The sequence below is a fragment of the Diadema antillarum genome, unplaced genomic scaffold (genome assembly GCF_040938485.1).
Source record: "Diadema antillarum isolate AM-2024a unplaced genomic scaffold, OU_Dant_1.0 scf00000220, whole genome shotgun sequence".
NCBI lineage: Eukaryota > Metazoa > Echinodermata > Echinoidea > Diadematoida > Diadematidae > Diadema > Diadema antillarum.
In genome coordinates, this window is record NW_027271109.1 from 402,038 (window position 1) to 429,989 (window position 27,952).

Here is a 27,952-nt window from a genome sequence, read left to right on the forward strand (position 1 = left end):
TTACGCCCTTTCGTTCGCAGGGATGGGCATTAGAAATTGAGAACTTGACGCATATAAACAAGGTCAGCCCATGGATCGTGGAAGGTCAACCCCCATTGACATAGCCCCGCCCCCTGTGAATCAATCATACCTCTTCTATATGGTGTCTTCCGCGTTATGAAACGAGTTCATGATTTAGTCATCATCTACTAGGACGTTTTGGTACACCAAACTGGAGTGAAAACTGTATCTTTTCTCAACGGGCTTGTAATAATCATGATAACAAGTAAGTCTACGATGGCAATCATTCATACGATTATGATTTTTCCGGGCAAAAAGTTTCCCCGCAAAAATTTGCATACAATCCTCCAGCAGCAATTCGTAATGCATATGCATGATGGATATGAAAAACACATTGTTGACGATCAAACAGCTGATTGCTCCATGCACGCACGGTACCTGGTAGTAGTGTGCGTGCCTGTGTGTGTATTGTGTAGCGAGCATTACTATTGTGGCACTTCCGAGACTTCGCGAAGAAACATTTCGCAGAACAGTGGTGATTCTCATGCAATGGTAGAGGATCTCTGCGGTGGTACTGACTGCCTGAAGGTGACACACTATTCACTCGAGAAGCTGACCTACTGACTGGTTTTTCGTGTCAAAAAGTGAACATCGACAAGCCGACAGCTCAACCAGTATTCTCTCTCCTGAGCCTTTTGAAATTCCTTGGTGAGATGCGTTTAATGTCGCGTAAAAGTTCGTAGCATTTGTTGTTGAGGCTAGACCACGAATTGTGAAGTGCATTACTTTGTGCATTGTACATTGGTGGGACATTGTCATTGTACTCGTTCACCAACAGTGTTAAAGCTCATGAGCTTACGTAGGGCTGGTCGCCAGTAAACACAATATAAGTTAGCTTTTAACAGCCCATGACGGACATAAACTAAGTTATTTTGTATTACATCTAAGTCAGTCATAGCTGAAGTGGGTAGCCCCCATACCCCAGGATGAATCTTGAAATTTTAGACCATGCCAGCTGTGACGGTAGACGGGTTGAATGCCAGTGTCAGTGACAGTGCAGTGTCAGTGAAAAAGTGTCGGTGAATAAGTGAGCAGAGTGTCAGTCAGGTCAGGCGTGTGGCCATCATGATCACGAGAAACCGTAAAATATGTAGCTCATACTCATGAGTCATACTTGCCAACATTTTCATTTGAGAAAGCAGTAGAATCCAGGCTGCTTTTAAAAACGAGCAGGACTAGCTTGAAATCTCTCAAAAGTGGTAGATTGGGCAAGTATGATTGCTGTCTAATGCTATGTCAGTCCGGGAAACCCGCTCACGAGGCCTGCTCCCCCGTATGAGCACTGCCCCGCCTCACGAGGCCTGCTGAGAGCCTCATGAGGCCTCCCGGGGGAGAGCCTCAAGAAGCTCCCAATTCACTTTTTATTCATCTCACATCTGACATATAAATTGTCACAACTTTGCACGGTGATTTTTTGTTACACACACATGTCCACTATCCATGATGAAAAAAAGGAAAAATTCGGTCTGTTTTTTTTTTCAAAAATCGAGTTTTAATCAACCGATGCAGAGTGACCCATCAAAACACGGGCGCCAGCGTGTTCACACAATGCAAGACTGCCGCACCTAGTGGCCTGATCCGACTAAATATTGTCAGTGCTTTTTTCTGCGGCTCTCGCCTCTCCGCACAAGAATCAGCCTCATGAAGCTGAAGTCTGACAGCTTTTTTACAAAAATTCGTAACGGGAAAAATAAAATCAGTACTAACCTGATCTTGTGCATATATTCCAAATTACTATTCCACACTGATAGAGTAGGTGAGTACTCCAATTTGTTTGCAAACTAATCACTTTGTAGGTATGACGAGTTCACTTTCTTTGACAATTCCGCCGCCCGCTAACCTTTGGGCTCTTTTTCTGGAATCATCCCGCGACGCGACGTCACATCACATCATTAATTATCATGCATCCAGCACATACAGACAGCGCGCAAGCTGTGAGATTTTGAGAGTGAGCTTGCGCGCTGTCGGTATGTGCTGGATGTGTGATGTGATGTAACGTCGCATCGTGGGATTCCAGAATATCATTTGTCCTTTGATCTGTAAAACATGACATTTTTTCGATACATTTTTTCGATAGGGACTTCAGCATTAGAGTTGTGGAAGTCTTGCAGGTACAACTTATGAAGACCTTTGCTGTCACTTGGTTACCAAACATTTGACCCCCCCCCCTTTGCACCCCCTCAAAAAAAGAAAGAAAAAAAAGCAGTTTATTTCAGTGTGTTGGCAGATCATGTTCATAGTTCCTGTATATTAAAAAGAGAATGGTCTTATCTATACTTGATACAGTTTGTCTGGAAAACATTTCCTTGACTCTGATATTGATAAGAACTGAAAATAATTCTCATTAGGGGCATTTATCCTTGTGTACACTGTATGCAAACAGTGTGTCACTGTGGTTTTACACATGGCTGTTTGTTTGAATTTGTATCATCAGTGTGTACATTGAAACCTCATGTTCTTTGAGTGTAAAGTACAGTACATGGAATCTTACAGAGCTGATGAACTGCGCCAGGTGACTGCATGCAATAAGTGCAACATCTGTGCCATGAAAAGACATGATCGGTGCACACTGAAGTCAAATGAAGTAGAAAATCGAAGGTGGTTAACCCATTGAAGACGAGTCCCAAGAATACTCAGGCAGGTGTCTATGGAAAACATGTGTTGTAGCAAAATCAGTCTGTCCTCAATGAATTAATCACAAAGGGAATCCCCTCTTGCATTTTCGTCTCCCTTCCTGTTTTCGTACTTAACTGTTTGCTTTAATCTTCTTTCCCTGCTCCTCAGCTCCCCTCCTTTCACCCTCTCAACTTCTCTTCCTGCCTTGCTTCTTCTTATCCTCCTTCTTCCTTCTCCCATCCCACCATCTTCCCCTCCTCCTATCTTCTATTTCCATACCATCATTACCTCCATTCTTCCTTCTCCTCTCCTCTCCTCTCAACAATTTTTATTCTCTCTACTCCTCTTCCCTTCATCCTTCCCCCTCCTTTCTTTATAATTAACCTCTTCCTTCCTTCTCTCCATCTTCATTTCTCACCTCTCTGGGTCCCTTCTTGAAGTTCTTCCAATTGTCCTTCCTTCTTATCCTCTTCCTCCACTCCTTCCATCACTTTTCCTCCTATCCTTTCCTCTTCACCTCTTTTCTTCTCTCTCTTTTCTCCTTCTCCCTTCAGCTCCTCTTCTTCAGTCACTTTTCCTCCTCTCCTCTTTCTCTTTCCCCTCTCTCCCTCCTGTCTGACTTTCTTCCTTCCTCAACTTTCTCTAGGTCTCTTCCACCCTACTCCCTTCTTTCCTCTTTCCATCTCTAAAATTCCCTGCTTCACCTCCTCTTCCTTCCCCATCTTTCCAACTTCCCTTTCCTTATGCCCTCTTTGCTTCCACACTAGTCTACTTCCTGGACTGTGTTCTTAGCATCCATGCATGCAGTGTGCCGACCATGGACGTTGATGGCGTCTGAATTACACAAAATTACCGATCCTCTTTAGGGAGTACCATTTGACGGGGTGGCGCGATCAGTGGTTTGGCACGTTGTGTGGGGTGCATGCATACGTATGCGTGTGTTAGTGTGGGGAATGTGGATGATTAAAATCGTCCACTACGTGTATCTGGACTATTTGAGACGAATTATGAATCAAAGAACTGGAATTTAACTTACGTTTTTGGCAACGTTTCGCTGATTAATCACAATCGGCTTCATCTGGCCAGATGAAGCTGATTGTGATTAATCAGCGAAACGTTGCCAAAAACGTAAGTTAAATTCCAGTTCTTCGATTCATAATTCGTCTCAAATCTACATCGACTAGATGAATAATAACTTTCATCAACAAAATGTATCTGGACTACTTCCACACTGGCTTTCTATTCTCTCAACCTCCCCTTTTCCCTAACCCTCCTTGCTTTTTCCCTCCTCCCTCTTCTTATTTTCTCCCTTCTTTCCCTCTCTTCCTCGGCCCTCCTCTTCCTCTTCCTCGGCCCTCCTCTTCCTCTTCCTCCTCCTCCTCCCTCCCCTCTTTCACCCCTCATCATCTCATCCACCTCCTTTTCCTCATCTCATATTCTCCCGTCAATTTCCTCCCTTACCTCTACCCTCCCTTCCTTGCTCTCCTCTCCCCTCATTTTCTCCACCCCTCCTCCTCCTCCCCCTTAGCCCCTCCTGCTTCCCACCCTCCAATCATCCTATGTTCAACCTAATTTCTCTCTCTGACCATGCCTCATCCATTGCACCTTTCTTCCTTTTTCATTTTTTCCTTAGATTCAGAAGCTTTGCAAATTTCATTCAAAGTTCTTGGTCATCCAGGTGAATGTATTCCCAATAAAAGTATCTTTAGCATAACTGCAGATAAATCATGTCATCTACCTGTATGTTATATTCCATTCTGTTGCAAATCAACAGTTTTTGCACTTTTGAAACTATGAAACAGATGTTCCCTCCCAAATTGAAGTACAGTTGAACCTCTCTTATCCGGCCTCCCTTTATCCGGATCATTCTATTATACGGACGCAATCTCGCCGTGATTTTTTTTTATAATTACGGGAGGAAAGGGAGATTCTCAACTCCTTGAGAACCTCTACACAAACACACATGAATTACATATACTTGATACATTTCTTAATAGCGTTAATTACTTAGGTAAATCATCCCAAGAATTTATAAAAGAAAATGATTTCATTCTTGCAAACACGAACCTCTATTTTGGGGTCTGTTACAGAGTGTAACAATGAAAAGATTGCAGTATACACATTACTACATGTGGTACTACAATAGGCTACATCAGTACATGTGTATGTATATGTACATGTATAAAGCATTGAGTCTCCCGTATCCGGCCAAATCCCTTATCCGGATGAGCCCCGGTCCCGACTTGTCCGGATACGAGAGGTTCAACTGTATGACTGTTGGATTTATTACTGTTGGAATGATATCAAAGAAAAGAGGCAGATGGTAGTCACAAATTTTCTGTCAAGCAGTGACATACAAGCAGTATTTCTCTGCTCCTTGCAATATTTCTAAGCATAGTCCTACACCTGTACAATGTATATACAGGTATTTATGCATGCATTTAGTCAGCACAAGGGAATAGGGAACCTATAAAAGTTTCATAATAAGACCCCTAATATCATATTGCAAAACCATGATATCGAGCCAACAAGCAATGTGTTGACTTGCACAATGCTAACAACATGTGGCTAGACACTATGTTTTATGCACCCCAAAGTTATGTGAGGCAAACACGTGCACTAAAGACTACCTCAAGCCATAGAGGTGAACATGCGACCAGATTTGAGTAGGTGACCTTGTCCTTTGCAATGTACTGTGTGTTAAATTTCATCATTTCAGCACCTGCAGTGAATTGTGAATGTGGTGACCCAAGCTGGCATTTCTGTAACTACACTCAGAATTAAATATGTATTTTCAAGTGGAGTGCTTAGGCATGTGCATCATGTGCACAGCCCATTCCCTATTTTCTTAATCCAGCTTTGTATCGTATACTTTAGAAAACTTCGACTGAAATTTGGTATTTTTGTTTTCTCATGTTCATGAAATATAATTGTATGGCAAAAACTGGTGACAACATAAGCATAACAAGGGCTAACTCTTAGAAGCATTCTGCACAGCGTTCTAGAAGTAAGCTGTCGTGCCTATACGAAGACAAATGTTGAAGATGCTTGAAATCTGAAGCAGTCTAATTTGAGTCACTAGGGTTATCAGCTGGGATTAATGCAGCAATCTCTACCAGAGAGATAAGACTGGCATTCTCCTGTACGTGTGCGTGTGTGATTTGCTGGCTGCCGGAGTCGACTTTTGTCACTTATCTTCCCGTGGCTTAGGTTACCTTGATATGTCTCAATGCAAGAAATTATTCTACCTTACAGGCACTTACAGTGGATGCATGACGACTTTATTGTAGGGGCCCAAGGTAAAGACAATGTAAGAATTTTATACTGTATTCACATTTTGCTTGGCCACGTCACAAGATATTTGGACTAGGGTTGTCTTGTGTAATATTTGCTTCATTGCGGACATTCTGTGCTGGCTGTAAGAAGACCCCTGTAAACTCAGTGACTGGTTTCTTGAGAATACAGATGAATATTCTAATCTTTTTTTTTTTGTAGGACCCCCTGGATGCATTATTGGTATGATATAGGTAGCACATATCATGTCTCGCTAGCAGTACTTGCTGTTTGATCGTCACTGTCAGAAAGCTGTGATATGCGATGCAATGTACTTTGATGTGTTAAGGTGTTGGCCCTAAGCAAGAAGAGCTCTTTAGTGATTTTCTCCCGATCTTTCTATATTTAATTTCCTTCTGCAATATTCTCTTCTACCCATGCTTTATCTGTTAACGCTCGGCATGATGCAGTTGAGGGATTATGCATTTCTTCTTTGTTTTCTCTTTTTATTCTGGTGAATATTATTCTCTCAATATGTAGTATCATCAATGTTCTGTATTAGATGTCTCTCCCTCTCTTCAATTGTGAAAAGTTTAAACTCTTTTGTTTTGTTTTTTTCTTCTGGCTTGTTCAAGCTGTCTTTGTCATAGAAATGTCTCTTAATAATGTCTGTCATGTGATTGTTTTTGCATGTTGAACAGATCACACTTCTGAGTCACCTGACACTTACTTGATTTGACTGAAACAGCTTGTGGCGTTACCATGGCGAAATACCAGGGATTGATGGTTCTGCTCACTGTGTGTTCCTCCTGTCTTGGTGAGTATCTCGTACACTCTGAAATATATACCCCTTTTCATTTGCCAGTATCTTCCACTCAATTCCAGCTTGGATACATTCATTTTGAGTACGTTATGGAAATTAAATTTATGAAATGCTAAAAATTGAGTATAATTATACAATGTAGTTTGAGGAAAGAGATCTGTATACTGAGTGGCACACTGACTCACAGCAATAATAGCTGATGCCCACTTAACACTTAACTAAATCTGAGTGTTGTGAAAATGAGTCCTACAAAGTCACTGTTACTGCTGGTGTCACAAGTGCCAGCATATTTAATCTATTTTGTCAAGAGACTGCATTGCCAGAATGGGTGGGGGGGGGGGGGGGGGGGGGGGGGGGATGATTTTAATATGCAAACAAATATGATAGTCCCTACACGGATCAATGGTACAAGTGTGACCACAGGTGAAATACACAGTCAAACCTACAAATTGTAGCTGTCAGTAGTGGCCACCTGCCTGAAACTTTTGTTAGGTAGGAATCATTTGTTATAACCCTGTCTACAATGTATACTGTGGTCAGCTGCCACATTTGTTTCCTGTGGTCAGCTGCCACATCATTTGTTTCCTGTGTTCAGTGTTTCACTTTGTGTAGTGACCATTGACTCCTAGATTGACCCCTCCACAAATGTGAGGAGGAAAAATGTATCCATGACAGACATTGACAACAGTATACACACTTTATTACTGTAAAAGCTGCTATTTTTGCGAGGGTTTAATTTTCGCAAATTTTGCGAATCAATGTTGGACGGCGAATTGTGTCAGTTTCCACAAACAACATTTAGCAAAAATGTCCGTTGTCTCCTCATTGGCAAAAATATCTGTACGCGAAAATAACAGCTTATACATTACCAGTACTTGACTGTTATTCATATCACGTTGTGGCTGATTATATTGCTGCAGAGGAAAATATTTCAGGACAATGCCTCTCATGCCAGTGAGCATACTGGGTAAGACAAAATATATCTGTATAGAATGTGTTCATTAAGAATACGGTACAGGTATTTTTCCACAAAGACTATGGCCCTCTTGCCTAATTCAGTGTGATCAGCACAAGTTGATTCAGACTAAGTTTTGTAATGCAAATTAACAGATCATAATTGATGAAACTATTTCAACAGATACATAAAATCTGTTATAAATCTGAACAATGAAGAGTGTATCGCCCATTATGTGCATATATGTATTCTTTAGTGTAAAACCCGAGTACAGCCTTCATACTGTGTATGTAGATCATATCTGTTGCCATTTCTTCTGAAATACATGGAACATAAGTAACAGTGCTCATGAATATTACGTTAGAGGTGTGAAACTACAGTATGGTACATATAGTTCAAGGCCTTGTGTTTGAATGCTTGATGGCAAATTGACCAAGAGCACTGATTTCAGTTTTATAGAATTTGGTAACCAATTGGTCTCAGAGGGTTACTGGTATATTTTTTAGAGGAAAAACTGCAAAATTGACTGTTTTAGGTGTCATTGACCCATGAAGCATCTTATTGTAAAATTTCTTGAAATTAATTAAATATTTAAGTTCTCGTCATCTATGGTTGTAGAGTACTTGTAAGAATTTTGTGTTGATCGGCAAAAGATACTTCAATGAAAAGTGTAAACGTCTTGTAGGTAATTCAGCGAGATACTGTGTCACTGTTCAGGTATATTACATAGAGTCATCAGATTTTTTTTTTTTATTCATGCTTAACTCAGGAAGAGCCCCAGATCAAAGGTCAGCCAAGACAATGTGATGTGTCTCTGTCCCATTGATCGCAAAGCAATTATTTGTCTTTGAAATGCAAACCAAACTTGTTGAGCGTAACCTTGAGATGTACTTCAGATTAGTCCTGCCCTAGCTCTGCTCACCCTGTCCTGAATGAAAGATTTTTTTTCTCTCCCTCTGACTCTAAAGAGGGACTTGAAATCCATGTGAAGTTGAGTGATAATCTGTTCTGCGCACTGTTTAAAGCAAATTTTGCCTAAAATATAGAATTTGCCACTACTGATTTTGAAATCTGAGCCCTCCATATGCAGCTCTGAGCATACTTTTGATATACTGAGAGGAATTCTCCCAAGTGAGGTGAACAGGAATGTGTCTTCAAAGTGCCAGTATTCATTTGAGGACGGACTACAACACGCATTTCCCATAGACACCTGCCCGAGTATACTCGGGACTCGATCGTCCTCAATGGGTTAAGGTTATCTCAGAATAACTTCTCTGACTTGTTTGAGTTTGACATCTTTCTTTTTTGTTCATTTACTGTATCTTCATGAAACTTTGTACATGTACATATATGCAAACAGCTTGACAATGATTCTCTTGGGAATTTTTGGATCATTATAGGGTCAAAGGTCAAATTAGAAATAAAATGCTAAAGTTCTGCTATCTAATGTTGAAATTACACTATTTTCTCCTTACCTTGGATATAACTCAATGCATGCACTTGATTAAATATTGTGGGTACATTAATTGTATTTATATGCATACGTTCTTGTACAGCTGTACATGTACATGCATTACTGCACAATGATGGCAGAGGCATACCAGTTGCCATAGCGACGTTTCTAGTTTTGTGAATTTGTCTTTATTGGGAGCACCAAATCAGTGAAAAACATGTTAATGAATCAGACAAATACTGATTTGATAACATGTAATCATCTGATGACAGTCATAGCTCAAAATGAATATCTTATTGCAGGAGTGAAGGATTTCGTGTGTAATATAATTTACATGAAGTAGTAGGCCCTACATATAAATTTCAAAATCTCTTGAAAGACCTACTGCAATTTTGACTGTGCAGAATTTACAGTTATTCATGTCACTCATTGTGCAAAAATGACTCTAATTTCAGATGAATTCTGTACAATGATTTCTTTTTTTTTCATCATTGTTATATGTGATGTAGACATTCGCTTTTAGGCTTCCCAGTGTATCTAGAGCTGCCAAAATAATTCACTTTGACCGCCATATAAACTGTTCTAACATTCTTAATAGTGCTCAAACTTTTACTTGCCTGTTGCATTCAGTTCATATGATTTTTTTTTCTACTTTGTGCTTGTGGACAAGTATATTTAATTCAAATCAATACAAGTTTTTTTCTTTCTTTCCTGAAATGCTTAACAAGGTCAGCGCAGAAAAGCTGCACAATAGAAGATTGTATACAGACACTTTCTGGATAGTCTCAGTGTGCTGTGAATAGAGTTTTCCGGAAACGAGTTAAAGGAAGGGCTAGCATGTGACATCCCCTCCGTACATGAAGTCCAGCAAACCAGCCCAGTCAGGGGTGTGTGTTTGTGTGTTGGCAGATGAAATATCAATTGAATAGGAGGTTGTGATTGTAGAAAAACCACCACACGTGATGGTATCAGCTGATTAAAGTTTCATTGATCTGATGAATCACCATGGCCCCAGTTTAACTTCCTGAAGTTCACGTTGTGCGTTCTGCATTTGATAGAATAGCAGTAGCGTGTTCTGCTATGCAAAGCTTTGGGCCATAATGAAATAAATTTAAATGCAATACAATACCTTTTCTATAAATTAATGTGAGGTTAAAGGTGATCAGTTTCAAGAGGATTGTGATCTCCGGCTATGATCACATCAATTCTTGGTGTTTCCTGAAATGTAGATTTAGTGACATTTGCATTAAATTGTAGCGACTGTAGTACAGTGCCTATGTCAGTAATCTAATCATCAATGCATATAAATGGTGTGTATGAAATTCACTGTTTAAAGTGTTTTACATACAACAAACATGTAACCTTCGATGATTTATATGAAGAGTGTGCATGCAAAATGGGATAAACACCATATATCTAAATATTTTAAAGTGAGTCCATCATCAAACAGAGTGAAATAAAGCCTTTCCATGAATGCCTAATTTGTATCATTTAATGATAGGGAATAATATTCTTGAAGTTATTGTTCAAAATAAGCCATATTTTCATTGATGCTCTTTGTTTTTTTTTTGTTTTAGCAGCTTAAACCCATTGAGGACGAACTGATTTTGCTACAACATGCATTTCCCATAGACACCAGCCCAAGTATACTCGGGACTCGTCCTCAATGGGTTAATGATATCTACACATAAGTTTCTATAGCTTGTTCTATGATCAAATTCTTCGTGAAATTATGTTCTTTATGGTCAACAACAGATTTTAAAAGCAGACACAAAAAGAAACAAAAATTTGAATATTTAATAAACACATAGATAACAAATAATCTGGCTTTCTCCAGTCTGTATACTCAACTCATGCTTGACAAGAATAGGGCCTATTGGCGTACTTCTGTAGGCCTCTTTTTGTAATATGTCCATCTGTGCACATCACATTGTGTGTCTGAGTAGCTGATGATTATCTATATGTCAAAATGTCATGTTGCTTTGCTGCAACATGGCTAAAGGTATAAAGTTGTATAGTACTTTGTACTTTCAGGTCTGAATATATACTTGACAAGAATGTAACCATATACCTCACATAGAATCATATACGCCTGAAGTGAACCCGCAATAAAAGTTTGCATTAAAAAAGCAAGTTTCAATGCATACAGTATATTTTCCACTCAGGATGTGCATACACACCTATTGAGACTGTATCATATCGAGGTCAGCAGGAAGTTTATTGACCTTTGCAAGACTGATATTCAATTTTGCCACATCCACAGGAACCTGTGCAGGGAAATTGTTGGGGCAATCGAGAGAGAGTGTGATATGGAATCCATCTGCTTCAGGACACAGAATACATGATCACATACCTGTGTACAGATCAAAGTCTCTGCACCCAGTGTGATTGCACCCTAGGTCATACTATGGTACATAGAAGTGTTCACACTTGAAAACTTTTACAAGTTATGACCAATATACAAGTATGTAGAGTTAAATAGCAAAACCAGTTAATGCCGTTCATTCTGATTTGAGATATTTGTGAATGAAGCTGCCCCCCCCAAAAAAAACAAAACAACAACAACGAAAAGAATGTTCATGAAAACATGGGATATTCTTCATCATAACCTCAAGAATATTCTGTGATACAGCACATTCATGTAACAAATGGAGTGTCACTGAAAAGGTCTATTTTGCCGTATCCGATGATGGATTTATTCTGAATATTTAGAAATGGTACTTAATCCATTTTGCAATCAAACTCTATTTGAATTTAAAAATGGAAGAATAGGTGATGATGATGATCCACAGCATTTGTATGGCGCCATATATCTGTCACAGAAACATTCAAAGGCGCAGACTCCTCCAAGACAGTTAGCAATTAAATGTCTGGTGAAAAATGTGAGTCTTGAGTGAGGCTTTGAAGTGATCCAGTTTGTCAATTTCACGGAGGAAAGATGGGAGGGAGTTCCATAGGCGAGGAGCAATAGAGGTCAAAGTGAAAAGTTTGCTGAAAGTCATGGAAATATCTGCTGATTTTCTCTGCTGGGAAACAAACAATGGTTATTCATACAAAGAAAAGCTAGTCAACAAGAGATATATCTTAAGATATAATATATTTCTCTTCTTGTGTTTTGTCTTGCAGCAATTGCATCTGCATACGAGGTTGGCAAGACCTACACATACAACTATGTCACTCAGACTGAGATAAACGACCCCAGTGTTGGGGAAGACTGGAGAAGTGATGGTTCCACAGTCGGATTCAAGATGTCCTCCCTCGTCAACTTGGCCGTCGTCTGGCAAAATCCCCAAGATGCCTACGAGAAGATCTGGAAACTCACGGTAAGAATTCTTGATCGGCATCAAATGTAAATTCCTGTCAAATGAATGTCTATTACCTCACACTGACTTCTTTTCTGGCTCTTTCTTAAAGGTGTGAATTGATAAACTGTAAAATTACAGTTTATAGAATTTTCTATATAGATTTATGTTGTCAGTAGCACTTCAATTGTCGACACTCTAGCAGTTTGATGTAAGGCATTCTTAAACGAAAACCATGATCTTGGCAGTTTGTCATTAAAGGACTTGATACGGCACAGGTATAAAAGAACTTAGTTGAAAATCCTAAGATTTACTAACTGTGCTTTCAGATGAGCAACCATAAGATATCACTCCCAATATTTCATCGCCATATTTTCATTATTTTTCCTTATTGTAATCAGTTTGCAGACACCAAGCTGGAGAATCCATCTCGCCGTTCTGAGGAGACCAACACTTTCAGCTCCGCCCCGCCCACCCTCCAGGTGGTGAGTGGGGAACCCCTCTATGTGGTCACAAAGGGAGGGAAAGTCAACTCAGTGTATGGCTCTACAAGTGACACACCCACCTCCTTGAATGCCAAGAAGGGGGCAGCCAGCCTTCTCCAATTCCAGTCAAGCGAGGGCACTGTGCAAGAGGTACGGGAGAGACTGTGGTACTGTAAACATCAATATTTTCATGCGATTAGCTCTAAAACATATTCTCAGGTTCTTGAATTCAAACTCTACAATTGCTTTATACTCATATATTTTCATCCAATATACAAATAATGCCTCCGGCGACACTTCGTGGTGGAGGCATAAAAAGACTGAATCTGATTTAACATTTCCTGATCCATTCAAATGTATGGCCTGTGCAGAAACTACAAATAAGTGCATACACACTTGCATTAAAATGATTACTACCAGGGCACATGCACACAAACACACTTGCACCAGCGAGGCATCACTGACGAAGCCCTTGATTCAACCCATTCAAAATGTGTAGAAAAAGGTGTTTGAAATTTTTTTTTTTTCATTTTCAAATCATTGTATGTATTATATAATCTTGATAGAAGTGTGCTTGGTTAATGAGTCAGTAGAAAGCAATAATTTTCTAGAATATTGTGTTGAATTTTAAATCTTTACTCCATTTTCTCCTTGTAAATATAACTATGTCATCATTCTGTAGATGCATTTGTCATTCCTGCATTCTAGTTTTGCAGTACATGCTTTGGAACATTAGTTCTACCTTTTTTTTATTAAAGATTAGAGATTACCTTTGTTTTATTTCATATCTTCGATAAGTTTATATTCATATTTTTCATGCCTTTCACCTGTAGCTACTTAATGACATCTTGAATTGTTTTCTTTTTCTGATGATATTCATTGTATGACCTGCATTTGTTATTCTTACAACAAGTCATTCCGATTATGCAGAAAACCTGTTATAACAAGGTTGCCTGGACGGCCTCTTTTACCTTGTTATATCCACTTTCTCATTGTAAACATACTAAAAAAGAGACTAGTTCAATACACTACTGGAAAATCCAGGCTGCTGCATTCCTTGTTAAAAGCAGTACCTCCTTGTAAGCAAGCTTGCAATGATAGGGTTTCCAAGTATTTGTCTGTTTCATATTTGCTTCACACTTCATCTCCTCCGCCAGGTTGACTCATCGGGAGATTGCCAGGTCACATACTCAGCTGCAGGCGGCAAAGTGACTAAGACCAAGAACCTCGCAAGCTGCAAGAATCCGGCGTCGGTCGGCGACTTCAAGCACCCGCGCCAGATTCTTGGAGTGGACGTCCAGTCGGAGTGCTCCACCATCTACACACTGTCCGAGGACGGGTCAATGGTCCAATCGGCCAAGGGAACGGAGAGCTACGGGATCAGCGTCGCGATCAGAGATGCCATTGCCTCGTCCGTTCAGTCAAGGTGGGTCTATCAGTTGCCTCGCCACTTCTCTTTCTCTGTCTGCCAAGGATGGAAACATATCAAAACCTCGAAAGCATTTGTTCAGACTGATGAGTCTGTGGATCAGAATGCAGCTAGCTGCAAATTTTTCTTTGAAGGACAGAGGATTAGTTGAATTGGGTCGTTCTAAGCTTCCATTGCACAGCTGTATGAGTAAGGAATATTGAGCTTGTAATAATTTTTGATAGTATTTTCGACAAAGTTAGGTTTGAAATGGCTGCAATTTCTTTGTTGATGTAATGACTGAATATCCCCTACCAAGGAGGTTTAAGAGATGGAGTTCCAACTGGTTGTAATTATTCAAACAGTTGTCACTTTTCTATTGATGTACAAAAGAATTCCACAGGTGCATCTGTGCCTTTGGTGGCCGGGTTTGATGCCGCCGTCTTGCTGAGCAATCTGAAGATTCATTTTGAACGTTAACTTAATGTTGGCTATATTTTGCTTGTTTATTTATTAAATGAAACGAAATCTCACTTGATGATAAAGCTCATTAAACAAAGGTCAATCCCTTCAAGAAATATGTGCAAAAGTGTAAATCAGAGCTGTATCATGTGAAAGTGTTTAAAACTGTACCCTCCTGGAAAGCCGGTTTTATCACTTTTCCACTTAATTCCTCCGAATAAAACTGATATGGAATAATCTTCGAGTATAATTCTGTATTAATAGATATATCAGATTAGTGGCCGGGCATGGCCAGTTGAGTGATTGTCATTTTCATTTCATCATTTTTTGCGCAATTTCTATTCTCGCATCCCCGTGGTTTTACCTTTATATACCACCTATCTTTTATAAGTAGGGATGGCGAAAAGTAATTACCATCGCAAAGACATATTTTCGTTAGAAAGTGGCTGATGGATTATGCAATAAGACACGAGTCAATTGTCTTCCTATCTGCGCGGCAGATCCAGTTTGCCACATGCTTCAAATACTTTCGAGTGGCAGCATCGAACGTGACTTCAAAGGAAATACGACAGTTGTGACTCCATTCTCTTGAACCTCCTTGCCCCTACAGAGTATCCAAGGCACCCTGTGTGTATTGGGGTAGCTATTGTGAGTAAAACCACACCAAAATGAAGTAGAGATGTTGATTATTGTGTGTGAAAAAGAAACAGATTTATTGAACTTGTAACAGAGCTGCAAATATATATACAGGACATATATGAAGTCCAGTATGATGAGCCATGACATAACTTGGCTTTTTGAAAAGATTCTCAAGGTAGTTTGTGGAGAAAATTGAATGCCCGTATTAATTAGTTCTTTTGTGTGCTATGTGTGTGTGACTCTCTCTCTTTTACATGTTTACAGCCAGTCACTGGTCTTTGAAAGTTCATCAGATGGAGCTGAGGTTCTCCAGGGTTCAACTGTAGAGGCCGCTATACAAGGTGCAGGAAGCCTCGTGGCCCAGACGCTGACTTTAGACCCAGTTGAGGAGCAATGCACAGAGAATTGTCAGTCTGTAAGTCTCGAATCGCATGTGTGTCTCAAATGAAGATGAATTTTCATTGATGGATTTTTACCTGTGTACAATAGACAAGCCTCAATCTTTGCAGAGATGAAAGATGATGGAATTGAGATATCATGAATATTCATACCTGTTTGTGTTTTTGTTGTGAAGTTATAAGCATTCACTGGATGATCAAATACTGAATTCATTTAATTTATGGGAAGGTATAAGCCAAAGTATGCAGATATATCACTGCTTCTGTATATCTCAGTGATTTGACTAATTGTGTACGTTTGACTCAGAGGGCACCAGAATGTGGAAGAATGAACTTTGATGTCATATTAGTGAAGGGTTCTAGACATCTACTCATAAAAGCTGGTGACGTCTAGTCTAGCTGTCATATATAACTAGTACAAACAGAATTGCCTTCTAGGCATGCTGTTCCTGATGCAGTCTAGATTTCATCTCGGTGATTGTTGCAGCTGCACAGAATTTGTGTGTAGCTCAAAACATGTCAGTATGCATGCATATTCTGGACACACAGGGAATACTAAATGTTACCTCACTGTTATTCTCTTTTCAATGCTCTTAGGCGGCAGATGTAATAGAGAAGTACAGAGACTCCATCAAGGCAGACTTGCTCGCCCAGCCAGAATCCTCGGCCGCGTTTGTTGAAATTCTACAGGCCTTCAGGCAGGCTGGGAAGGAGACTATAGTTGATATAGTCAGGAGTGAGGCCAATGAGGAAATTCAGTAAGAAACTTTGTCATTTTGTGTATGTATGTTTGTATGTATGTATGTATGTATGTGTGTGTGTGTGTGTGTGTACGTGTGTGTCTCTGTGTATGTGGTCATCTTTCATTTTTATCACAAGGACTCACATAGTCTATTGAGGATAACTTGTTTTGAAATTAATGACGGTAGATGTGACTGTGATATTTCCCATAAATATCTGCATCAGATTTAAGCAAGATTTTTAAAAGTGAAAATTTTTTATGGCGTGGAATGTGGGGTATTCCTGTATGGATGTACAGATCATACTTCACTAATGCATTTTATTGATGATTTGTAGACCTCAGTTGCTGGACATTGTGGCAGCCACACAGACCACTGCATCGTGGGAGGCTGCCTTGGAGCTGCTAGATTTCGGAGACAATGACCTCGCAGACGTGATCGAAAAGTTCCTGGTCAACCTCGCCTTCAACAATCACCCCTCAGTGGCACAGATCGAAAAGCTATGGGTATGTGTATCATCTCAGTTAGGAGAGAGTGTTATAGCATCTTGAGTGGAACCCATTGTCTTGAATAGAATATTTCAGGAAGACAACAGCATTGTTGGACCCATTATGGCCTGCATGGGGATCATCGGGGGTGTGTTGGTATGAACACACCCCCCTTCAGACCCTACAAAAGAAAAAGGTTTACTTATCATGTATGCACGCACAATTTAAATCTCCATGGTCTTGGAGGTGGGACACCCCCATCCAGACCCTCCCCCGCTCGTTCATAGTTCATACGGGCTCCGTCACTTTGCTCCCTCGCATGTGCCCAGATAAGAGGCTTTTTTTTTTCTTTTTCCTTCTTTTGCTTGTAGAGGAACTAGATATATAAATGCCCCCCCCCCCCTTCCCGAAAAAAAGCTGGTGTCATCTCTGGGCCTGTGTCATCTTGTCGTATGAACAACCATGAAAAGATTCAAATTGTAGGCACAATATCAAATTTATACAATAATTCACTCCATGTTCTGGTGGGTGAGACAGCCAAACCACCAGGGGCAGATTCATTGATCTTGACCAAGGCCAAGCGCAGAATGCTTCAGTAAGATTTTAGTGATGTATATATCTTTGTGGGTCTAATTGTGTAATTGTCATACTTAAAGATCTTTCACAAATATCTTGAAAGAAGACATCTGTTGTACTATATTTATATAGCCTAATGTTATCATTTTGTTTTATCTTTCAAAGGGAATGGTCAGCAACAATGAGATATCAAATGAGAATGTAAGGAAGACCATGGCACTCTCACTGGGTTCTATTGTGAAGACCTTCTGTGCCATTTCAGAGGAAAACTGCAACTCAGAGGTATGCTATTTTATTTTATTTAATAGTATTCTAGACTAGAGTTCAATTTGATACTTAAACAAGAGGTATATACATATTTATATATCCCCCCCCAAAAAAAAAGATAACTCTGAACGAGCGACACCTTACGAGACACAACATTTTTGTAAGTTTTTGGTCGTCAGTAGAAGTAGAAAGCAACTCTAACAAAAACAAAAAGTTATGTAGTTGTCTAATACACAGATGTATTAGAAACCAAATAATGATATCAAGTTGTCAATGTATCACAAAGCAAATACTCCACTGAATCTTACCAATTCATCTCTCAGCAAGTTACACGGTTTTACTTTTACTAGTCAACATGTTTGTCACATGTAAATCAAGCATTTCCACTCTGAAGAATAATATGAAACTGTGCAGATGTTATACTGCCTTATACTTTTTTGTTTTTAACAGCTCTTATGCAGACCTTAACCAATGAAAATGGTTGTATAACCTTGGATGTGGGACACCAAAATATATTGCCTGTGCAAAATTTCTGATGCCTACAGATTTATTTTCTTGTATATGTATGCCTATCTACAAACTAATATCTTGCTTTGAAATTTATGCCAGCTTTATATTCACCAATCCAATCAATCATACTTACATGTAGGGCCTATGCACAATTTTCAGTGTACATGATATGCTAGCCACCCTTCCAAATACTACAGAGCAAAATAGAGTGGTACCTGATCACTTCTGTTACTCGCCCACAGCTTGTGCAGGGCATTCTCAATCACTTTGTGGGAGGACTGGACGATGAGAACAGGGACACCCGTCTCATCTCGCTCTACGCTCTCAAGAATGTCGCCCACCCACCGACCCTCCCCCGGATCCTGACTCTGGCCAAGGAGGACGAAGACATGGACCTCATTGAGATCGCCGTGGACGCCATGTCGCAGTTTGACGCCGCATGCTTTGACCGTGAGGTAATCAGAGTCTGTCCTCTTGTGCAGGGGTGGTGTTCCATGACAATTTTTTTCGTCTGCTCACCCCATAGTTTATATGAAGATGAACTTGAAGATTACACTTAGGCTAAGATTTAAAAAAAAATTTCATCAGTTCCTTAATCTTTAGACAGGTCTTCTTCTTTCTTTTTTTCAATAGTGCATCAAGTGCAATTGCCGCATGAGTGCACTCATAATTTCATTGATTTCATCAACTGTTTTTATGCCTCCGCCACGAAGTGGTGCCGGAGGCATTATGTTTTCGGGTTGTCCGTCCGTCCGTACGTCCGTACGTACGTCCGCTTTTGTTTACGCGATAACTTGAGTAATGTTTATTGGAATTTTACCAAACTTGGTCCAAGTATGAAGTATGATGGGGCAATTATTTGATTAGATTTTGGGTGAAATCGGCTAAAGGTCAAAGGTCAAGGTCAAATCATGAAATTGTATCCGTTTATGCGATAACTCAAGACTGGATGGAGCAAATTTCACCAAACTTTGTTGGAGGATGATGTATGATGGGACAATTACTTCATTAGTTTTTCAGTGAAATCGGACAGAGGTCAAAGGTCGAAGATCAAGGTCAAATCCTAAAATTTATCCGTTTACGTGATAACTCAAAACTGGATGAAGCAGCTTTCACCAAACTTGGTCCAAGGATGATGTATGATGGGACAATTAGTTGAGTAGATTTTAGTGACATTGGCAAGAGATCAATGGTCAAAAGGTCAAGGTCAAATGCTACAAATGTTGCAATTTCCCCCATATTTTCTTGAAACTTGGTGTGAACATGTACTACTGCGTAAAGATTCTCCAGAGAGAGTTTCATGTCATGAGGTCAGAGGTCAAAAGGTCAAAGGTTAGGTGAAAATGTTGCAATATCACTTTTCTCGCAAATGGTTCAATGTACTTGTATCTTTGTGGAACTTGCTACACACGCATGTACTGACTGGCAGGGATTATCTAGGGAATTTAGGGGTCATGGGTCAATATTCAGGGGTCAAAGGTCAAGGTCAACTCCTCAAAATGTTACTATTTCCCTCATATACTTGTATATGCAATGCTTGCATTATTAGTTTCAAGACTTAATACATGCATTACCTAATGGAGATTCTCTGGGAAATTTCCAGCCAGAAGGTCAAAGGTCAAAGGTTAAGGGTCAAAGGCCAGGTTTCAATGCCCCCCCCCCCAAAAAAAAAAATAAAAAGAAAATAATAATAATAATAAATAAATAATAAAGAAATAAAAAAAATCTGTTTTGTACCGTCATTACACTCTTTCTTCATACCTTGGAAATTATTCCATGCATAAACTTATAAAAAGGTCTGTCAGAATTCAAGTAAAAATTCTCAATTCCCCAAATATGTGTACCTGCACTCTTAGAAAATTATAGTAAACCCAGTTCAAGACATTTCTGACAAACCTGTCATTTCAATATTTTGCCAGTTATGTGAAACTGTCATGGATCACACATTGTGAAGACATTGTACTATACGCCTATTGGGAGAATCATGCATTATGGCGGAGGCATCAGTCGCCATAGCGACATATCTAGTTACCTTTATACCTTCATGGTGATTTCATTGATACATGGGTCTAGTTGCTGAAATGGTTTTCAGTTATCATAGGTTGCATAAACACAGATATAGCAAACCTCAAACAGTCCATCATCTATGAGCATAGTAGCAATTCTTGCAGTTACCGCTATTATTTCAACGTACAATGCTTGAAAAAACTTTTATGAAATGGAACCAAGGAAAACAAGTCACTTCTCAGTTGCCCAAATGAACATTATATCTTGAACACCTAATTGTTTGGTTCTTTCATGTCTGCAGTTCTGTACTTACTAAAAATATCTGAGTGTGACAGTCTAACAAATGACCAAAAAAAATCAAATTTTTGTCTGGTGGTTATACTCTTTGCATGTTTTGGATAGATTGTGTCTGGACTGAACTACATCTACCACCAAAACAAACGGCGTTTCTCCAATGTGGTGCGGGTGGCTGCTGTCTCTCTGGTGCTGGGCAAGAATCCCTCCACTCAGGATGTAGTCAATGTGGCACTCTCACTGAACTCACAGGAGTCTGATGAGTTTGCCAAGTTTGTCTATGCCAAGATGATGCTGCTTAGTCGAGAGAAGACACCAGCTGGGTGAGTCTTTTTATTTTATTGGGGGGGGGGGGGAGGTTGATTTGGACTTTCAAGAAAATGAGAGATGAAAATTGAGCATTTGTGTCTAATTATATTTGTATTTCATGGCAATATCGTAATTTGATGATGCTCAGTAACATGTTGGATCATTGATAAGTGATGACATGATAACAGTGATGGTAGTGATGGCGATGATGATGATGATGATGATGATGATGATAATGATGATGATGATGATAATGCTTATTTTAATGATGATGATGATGTTGAGAAAGAGGATGCTGTTGGTAATGATGTTAAGTGGACTATATTGATAAAAGCGTTGATGATACAGATTTTAATGATTCTTATGATGTTTTAATGAAAAGGATGGTTTAAGGGGATTTACAGTTGTGATGGCAAGTCATGTATATTCAAAGCCTTCTTGATTCCTGTACATCATTTCCTGCAGGGTTGTGATCACTGATACACTCGCCGATATGATGGTGTACAACTACGCTATGATCAGGACAGGAGGATTCTCAAATGCCTACCAGAGTTTCCTAGCAGGTCAGTTCTTGTAGACGAGAAAACAAATTTATCTCCTGATTCAGACCACAGTTAACGTGAATATTGATATGTCAGTGGAAGGTACTAGGCCCAACTGACATTCTAATGATTTTAATGTTGGTCTTTTCTAATTCTAAAGAAATGGCAGCCGCTGCGGCTCCATTTGAGTTGGACCTACAGATGACTGGATCTGGTCTGCTGAGGAAAAGTTCCTTTGACGTCAGTCTCAATGCTGCTAATGACTCGCTGCTTATAATGCAGGTAAGCATGAGCACAGTCAAAGTTCATAATACAGAGATATCTTAAGGTTACATGTAAACGTCATGGCAGGACTTATTGTTACAGATTTTCATATTGCTTTGAAGTGTCATTGATGTGTTAGTTTCAGTGGATTTCTCTGTGAATTCCTCTTGCATTATTCCTCCAATTCCTCATGAAAATGTTTTTGTGAAATTATACGGATGAAGCTGATACCTGTGTATCTTGTAGCCAGTGCAGCTGAATATAGATTATGCTTTTAAGATTACTGTAAAACGAGAAATTTTCGCGTGCATTTTAATTTCACGAATTTTGCGAGCGCCAAAATTCGCGAAATTAAAATGCACGCGAAAGTTTTTGTCTACACTACATGCATTGAACGCCAGTTGCAATTCGCGAAAATTTCATGCTGCGAAAAAGGCTGTCAGCTCCAATTCGCGAAAATTTCATGCCGCGAATATATCATGTTTTACAGTACTTTATTGTCAGGGGCAGATCCAGGAATTCTGTAAAGGGGGAGGGGGCATGTTTTCATTTTTATTTCCTTTGTTTAAACTTAAAAAAAAATAAAGGGGGGGGGGGGAGGCGTGCATGGTGTGCCCCTGCCTGGATCCACCACTGATTGCTTTGCAGGTTCCAATGAGAACCTTGAGAATATGTCTATGCAGTCTTTGGAGTAAACTAACCACAATTGAGTTGGAGAAGATATTTTGTTAAAAACTAATTGTTGGCATGAATATTATCTGTGTTTCTTTGCGATGTTGGAAGTAGATTTGCCCAATGTGATCTGACAAAGAGAAAAGGGTGATTATAAAAGTTTTCTCGCCAACTAGGTGCTGCTGTTCTCAAGGGGCCTGGAGAGCTTCTTTGGTGAGGATACCGGCGATGAAGGCGAATCTACAGCAGGCATTGCTGTCCAGCTGCTGGGCATCTCACTACGGCCGATCGTCTTCTTCTCGGGGTCCGGCGACCTGATGAGCATGGCCTGGAGTCTAGGCTCTGCCTCTGACTCATCCTACTCAGCTGTCCAGGGCCTGATTCTCCTCCAGGACCACTCACAGGTGACTGACTTTTAATACCCCATCTCATAATCGCCAGCTTCCTGTCCCTTATTGATTGTTTCCATGCAGATAGTTCTCTTTACTTTATGAGTGATAATGGCTCTCCTCCTCCTCCTCCTCCTCCTCTTCCTCCTCCTCCTCCTTCTCCTCCTTCTACTCCTCCGTCTTACTCCTCCTCCTCCTCCTCCTGCCTCCTCCTCCTCCTCCTCCTCCTCCACCACCTCCTCCTTCTCCTCCTCCTCCCCCTCCTCCTCCTCCTCCTCCTCCTCCTCCCTCCACCTCCTCCACCACCTCCTCCTTCTCCTCCTCCTCCCCCTCCTCCTCATCCTCCTCCACCTCCTCCTCCACCTCCTCCACCACCCTCCTCCTTCTCCTCCTCCTCCCCCTCCTCCTCCCCCTCCCCTCCTCCTCCTCATCCTCCTCCACCTCCTCCTCCACCTCCTCCACCACCTCCTCCTTCTCCTCCTCCTCCCCCTCCTCCTCCCCCTCCCCTCCTCCTCCTCATCCTCCTCCACTTCCTCCTCCTCCTCCTTCTCCTCCCCCTCCTACTCAATCTTTGTCCTCCTCGTCCTCATCCTCTTTCAAATGTTGACACTAAATTTTCTAATTGTTCTGCAGAGAATCTCCCTTCAGTCAGGCTTTGAGGTGGATGCCAGCCTCCAGGGGGGCGTGTCAGTTGACCTGGGTGGTGGTCTTGACTTCAGTCTCTGGCATCGTACTTCAACACAACCGTCTTCAACAGGTAGGCCTAACCATCTTGATTTGAGTTTAGGCCTAATGTATGAATTATAGCCAATAAAAGGGATGTTTTAGAGGTACAGTGTATCTGGAATTCTTGCAGTGGAAACAAAGTGTTCGTGGCTGATTTATGCAAAGGTCTTTGATAAGAATGTGAGACCTGATTGTTTGAAGACTTGATTTAATAGGAGACTCTCATTTTGTGTTTGAAAATATGAACACTGAAAACACTTATGAGACTGATCTCTCTCTCTCTCTCTCGTTATTATTCACAAGCATAAACATCTTGCTACGTACGCAAGTGCGAGCCACTCATTTTCCAGTTCAGAGTTGACTCCAAACTCTAGTAGATGTATGGTACTTTTTTTTTGCAGTTTGTGCCTTCTCTAGATAATGATTATAGATAATAATGATTATATTGAATGGCTTTAATTCAGGAATACCAGGGAATATTGCACTGGCTAGGGCCAATATTGCACTCGTATTCGATTTGTGCAGTATTGGCTGTAACTCATGCAATATTCCCTGGTATCCCATTCATTTTCATCCAATATAATATATACAATGTATATTCATCCCTTGCTTTATTTTGCCATCAGTGGTGCCATGTCGATACGAGGGTCAACCCGTCTCGTCAGCCCGGTCCTGAACGCTGGGGTCAAGTACGGCGCCGACGCCAAAGGGCACATCGACTTCGTGACGACGGTCAAATTCTCATCGCTTCCTCCATCCTTCTGTCTCCAGATGATGCAAGAACCTCTGTCGTACAAGTAAGTTTTATCAAGTTTGCTAGTCTGTACCATTGTGCATAATGCCGGGGGATTATAAATTCTTGTAATATGCAATACCTATATACTTTGATTCATGCTACAGTCGTGTATCATCCCTGTGGTCGCACGACCTTGTCTCTAAACAGTTATGAATTCCAGGAGAGTGAAAAAAACTTTTTTCTTTTGCACAACATTTTTGCAAAATAATGCCAATATTGATTTCAAATAATGCAGAAACATTATTTTTTAACATTAGTAATATTGTAATATATTAAAACAGTATTTTTTGTATTCAAAATTTAGTTTTGCAGTTTTTGTAATATACGGGTTATGCAAATTGAGATACCATTTGATGTCACCCTAGGGGTGATATGTGATAAAAACATTTTTTGCAGCTACTTGGTAGGCAGGCAGCCATTTGCTTGAAGTGAATCTCAAAAATAAAATATTAGGTTTCAGGGCATTTAGAATGGTTGAGATCACTCGCAATTACACAACCTTTCTGCCACAAGCTATTCTAAAAAAGTGTTTGCAAGGAAACTACGAGTGTTGTTGGATTGACATTGAAACAAATGATATCAGCTTGCATATTCCTAGTATTGCACACCTTGTGCATGGCTCTGCATTTTTTTCATCATAACCAGGGCCCATGATATGCAATCCTGCTACAATGTTATCACATGAAAACAATCAGCGTAATATTATATTACCTACTAGTATATATCTTCATCTCTTATTTTCTGTTTACAAGTGATAAAATGATATGTACCCAGGTTTGCGTTAAATGCAGAGTATTCTCTCCCGTCTCCCCCCAAAATAGAGAGAAATATATAAGTTTATCCATGACCTCCAAGATATTAAGACAGATCCATATAGATTTATTAAACACATGACATACTTAATTCCAATTAGGGATGAGTTGATGTGGCCGTATAGATATGTTTGGAGTCTGCTTCAATGTGATTTAAAACATCCTCAACGAGATGTAATTTCATTTGGATGAATAGTTTGAAACAGTGACAAAGCCGACAGAGAAAATATTCATTACGATAAGTAGGTAATGCAGACATCGTTATTTGTCATTTTTATCGTAAGTTTCTCTTCTTCACTTCCAGACAATTTGTGAAGAAGTTTGAGCAGGCGGAGAAATCTCCGAGGAAGTTTGCCGTGTCGTATTCTCGCAAGACAAGTATACAGGAAGGGTCCTTCAAGCTTTTCGACGAGAACTCGCCCATGTGTGATGAAATGTTCGGCGAGAAAGAAGAGGAGCAATCATCTGGCTGGTGGTAAAACATTTTTGGAAAGAATGAAAAATTAAAAATCACATAAAACGGGATTCCATAGTTGTCAAAGTAGGTAGCAGAAATTGTGAGTTCAACTCATTCCATCCCTGTGTATCAAACAGTTGACATTGAATGCAAGACGTTGATTTGATCAATTTAGATTTATAGGCATATTTATTTGTCAGATCGGTGTATGTAGAGAATATGCAGACTAGCCTCTTTGACTCATTGTTAGCTTAATGGATTTCAACGAGGATAAATTATGAATGTCAACTTTGCTGTGCCATTCGTCATATTTTTGTGCTGTGTGTGGTAAGTCATGATATTAAAAAGAAAAAGCAAAATGCAGAGGAAATGCAAGATGGTTTCCTGTCTAGAAATTTATGCCTTTTTTCACAGTTGGTATTGATATGTATAAATGACTATAGAATTAATGAGCTGTATGGCATTTCCAAGTGAGCACCATTGTACTGTCTCAATTGACAAAATATTTCAGTTGAAAAATGGTGAAGGTATAGATATTATATTTTGAGGGGGAGTTTGTTTACACGTGGATGTGTACATGTTAAAGTTGAAGATGCGTTTGGTGCTTGTTGTTGAATATATACTCCTGAAGGGCCTGCTGTAAAAGTGTGTCAAAACATTATGCAATATATGTGTGGATTGTATTTAGGAAATTATGTGAAGTCGCCTTGTGTGCCTTAAGTCTCAGTCCCAATGATACACTGTAAATGCATTAATTTTCGTGATGCATTAATTTTCGCGCATTTCGCGCTACTTTTGGCCAGCATGAATTCTAAAACCCGCAAAAAATATCTTCTTTATTTTATCTGCACATTTTGAATGGATTGACAATTGGACAACGTGAATTCAAGAACCTTGCGAATGCATTTTTGAGCCATGCAGCGTGAAAAATTGAATCATGCGAAAATATTGACGTTTCCAGTATATGACAAAAAATAGTGTCAGCAATGTATGTGTAAGATACAAGATTGACAGCCAGCTTGTTTAGCAAAGGAAAGGGAAACAGTATGTTCAATTTCATGGTTGCTTTTGCAGAGTACCAAAAGAACTTTCCAGTGCCAGTAAGAATAAGATCTCACTTTCTCAGTGACTTTGGCACAAAGTTTCCTCCGTATTCTAGCTGTCATCCTGAGCATTCATGAGTATATACATTTTTTAAAGACTTGTTTGGTTTTTTTTGAAGTGAAGTATAAGACTTGTTATTTCTCTGATCGTGTAAAGGTGAGATCCAAACTTTGTGTCAGTGGGATTTTTTTTTTCTCGCACAAAAAAAACCAAAAAAACATATTTTTGACAGTCAGAAATATACACAGACACATTTGATGTCAACATCACATAGTATTATTTAGAGTGTTTGAAGGTGCATGTTCCCCCACTCAGATTTTCATGTGACATGCATTTAAGCAGTCATCTGTTTCTATAATGCGTAATAGTCATATGATTAGCTATTCGATTCCACAACTCATGTAGGTAATTTGATTGATAGATCAACCAGACAAAAAAAAAAAACAACATAAAAAAAACCCAAACAAACAAACACCTCCCCCCACCAAAAAAAACCCCCCAACAACAACAAAACAACAACAACAACAACAAAAACACCTTGGTTTTGGAAATCGCTGAGGGAAGCCATAAAAAAGAACGTCATTCAATCAATATCGCTACAACAAATCAACAGTGCGTTTGTTCAGCAGTGATTTAGCATTAAAGTGGGTACACTTAATTGATTTTAAGCTTTCTTAAAGTGAACCATGGATAAGATGGTACGCACACTGCAGTGTGGCCTATGGTTCCATGTCAGCTCTTGTTGTTTCAATGATTAAACATTCACCTGTAAAAATGAATTGATGTGCACAGCAAACATACAGTATATCACTCTATGCAGTACATATTTTAATGTAAGCGTACTTCAAGGTGGAGACTTATATTTAGTGAATGAATAGAAACACAACCAGTAAATCAAATCATTTTAGAAATCACTTTAGCAAAAATGGATGGAGTTGGAGAAAGTTGGGAGTATTTGCACACAAGTAACCCAGCAAGCATAGTATGCTGTAGCAAGCAGCAATTGACCCTCTCTCTTGTTGTTGTTTTTTTTTATGCATCTTTGCCCTGACCTAGTTGGTCAAAAGGTCAGGAGAAGGGTAGTTTACAACCCCCCATACACACACACACACAGTCTAAAGCCCG

General features: G+C 39.8%; 1 protein-coding gene across 1 annotated transcript; it reads left to right on the forward strand.

Moving 5' to 3' along the window:
* The first annotated feature begins 530 nt into the window (after nt 1-530).
* LOC139724534 (microsomal triglyceride transfer protein large subunit-like) lies at nt 531-26,843 on the forward strand. Its single transcript, XM_071635667.1, is given in 18 exon segments — nt 531-708; nt 6,651-6,766; nt 12,307-12,503; nt 12,884-13,117; nt 14,125-14,393; nt 15,741-15,891; nt 16,472-16,632; nt 16,952-17,120; nt 17,844-17,960; nt 18,698-18,910; nt 20,865-21,079; nt 21,531-21,628; nt 21,768-21,889; nt 22,720-22,947; nt 23,566-23,668; nt 23,671-23,689; nt 24,285-24,455; nt 25,571-26,843. Coding segments are annotated over 17 exon segments (2,697 nt in total). The 5' UTR covers nt 531-708; nt 6,651-6,711; the 3' UTR covers nt 25,746-26,843.
* The last annotated feature ends 1,109 nt before the right edge of the window (nt 26,844-27,952 follow it).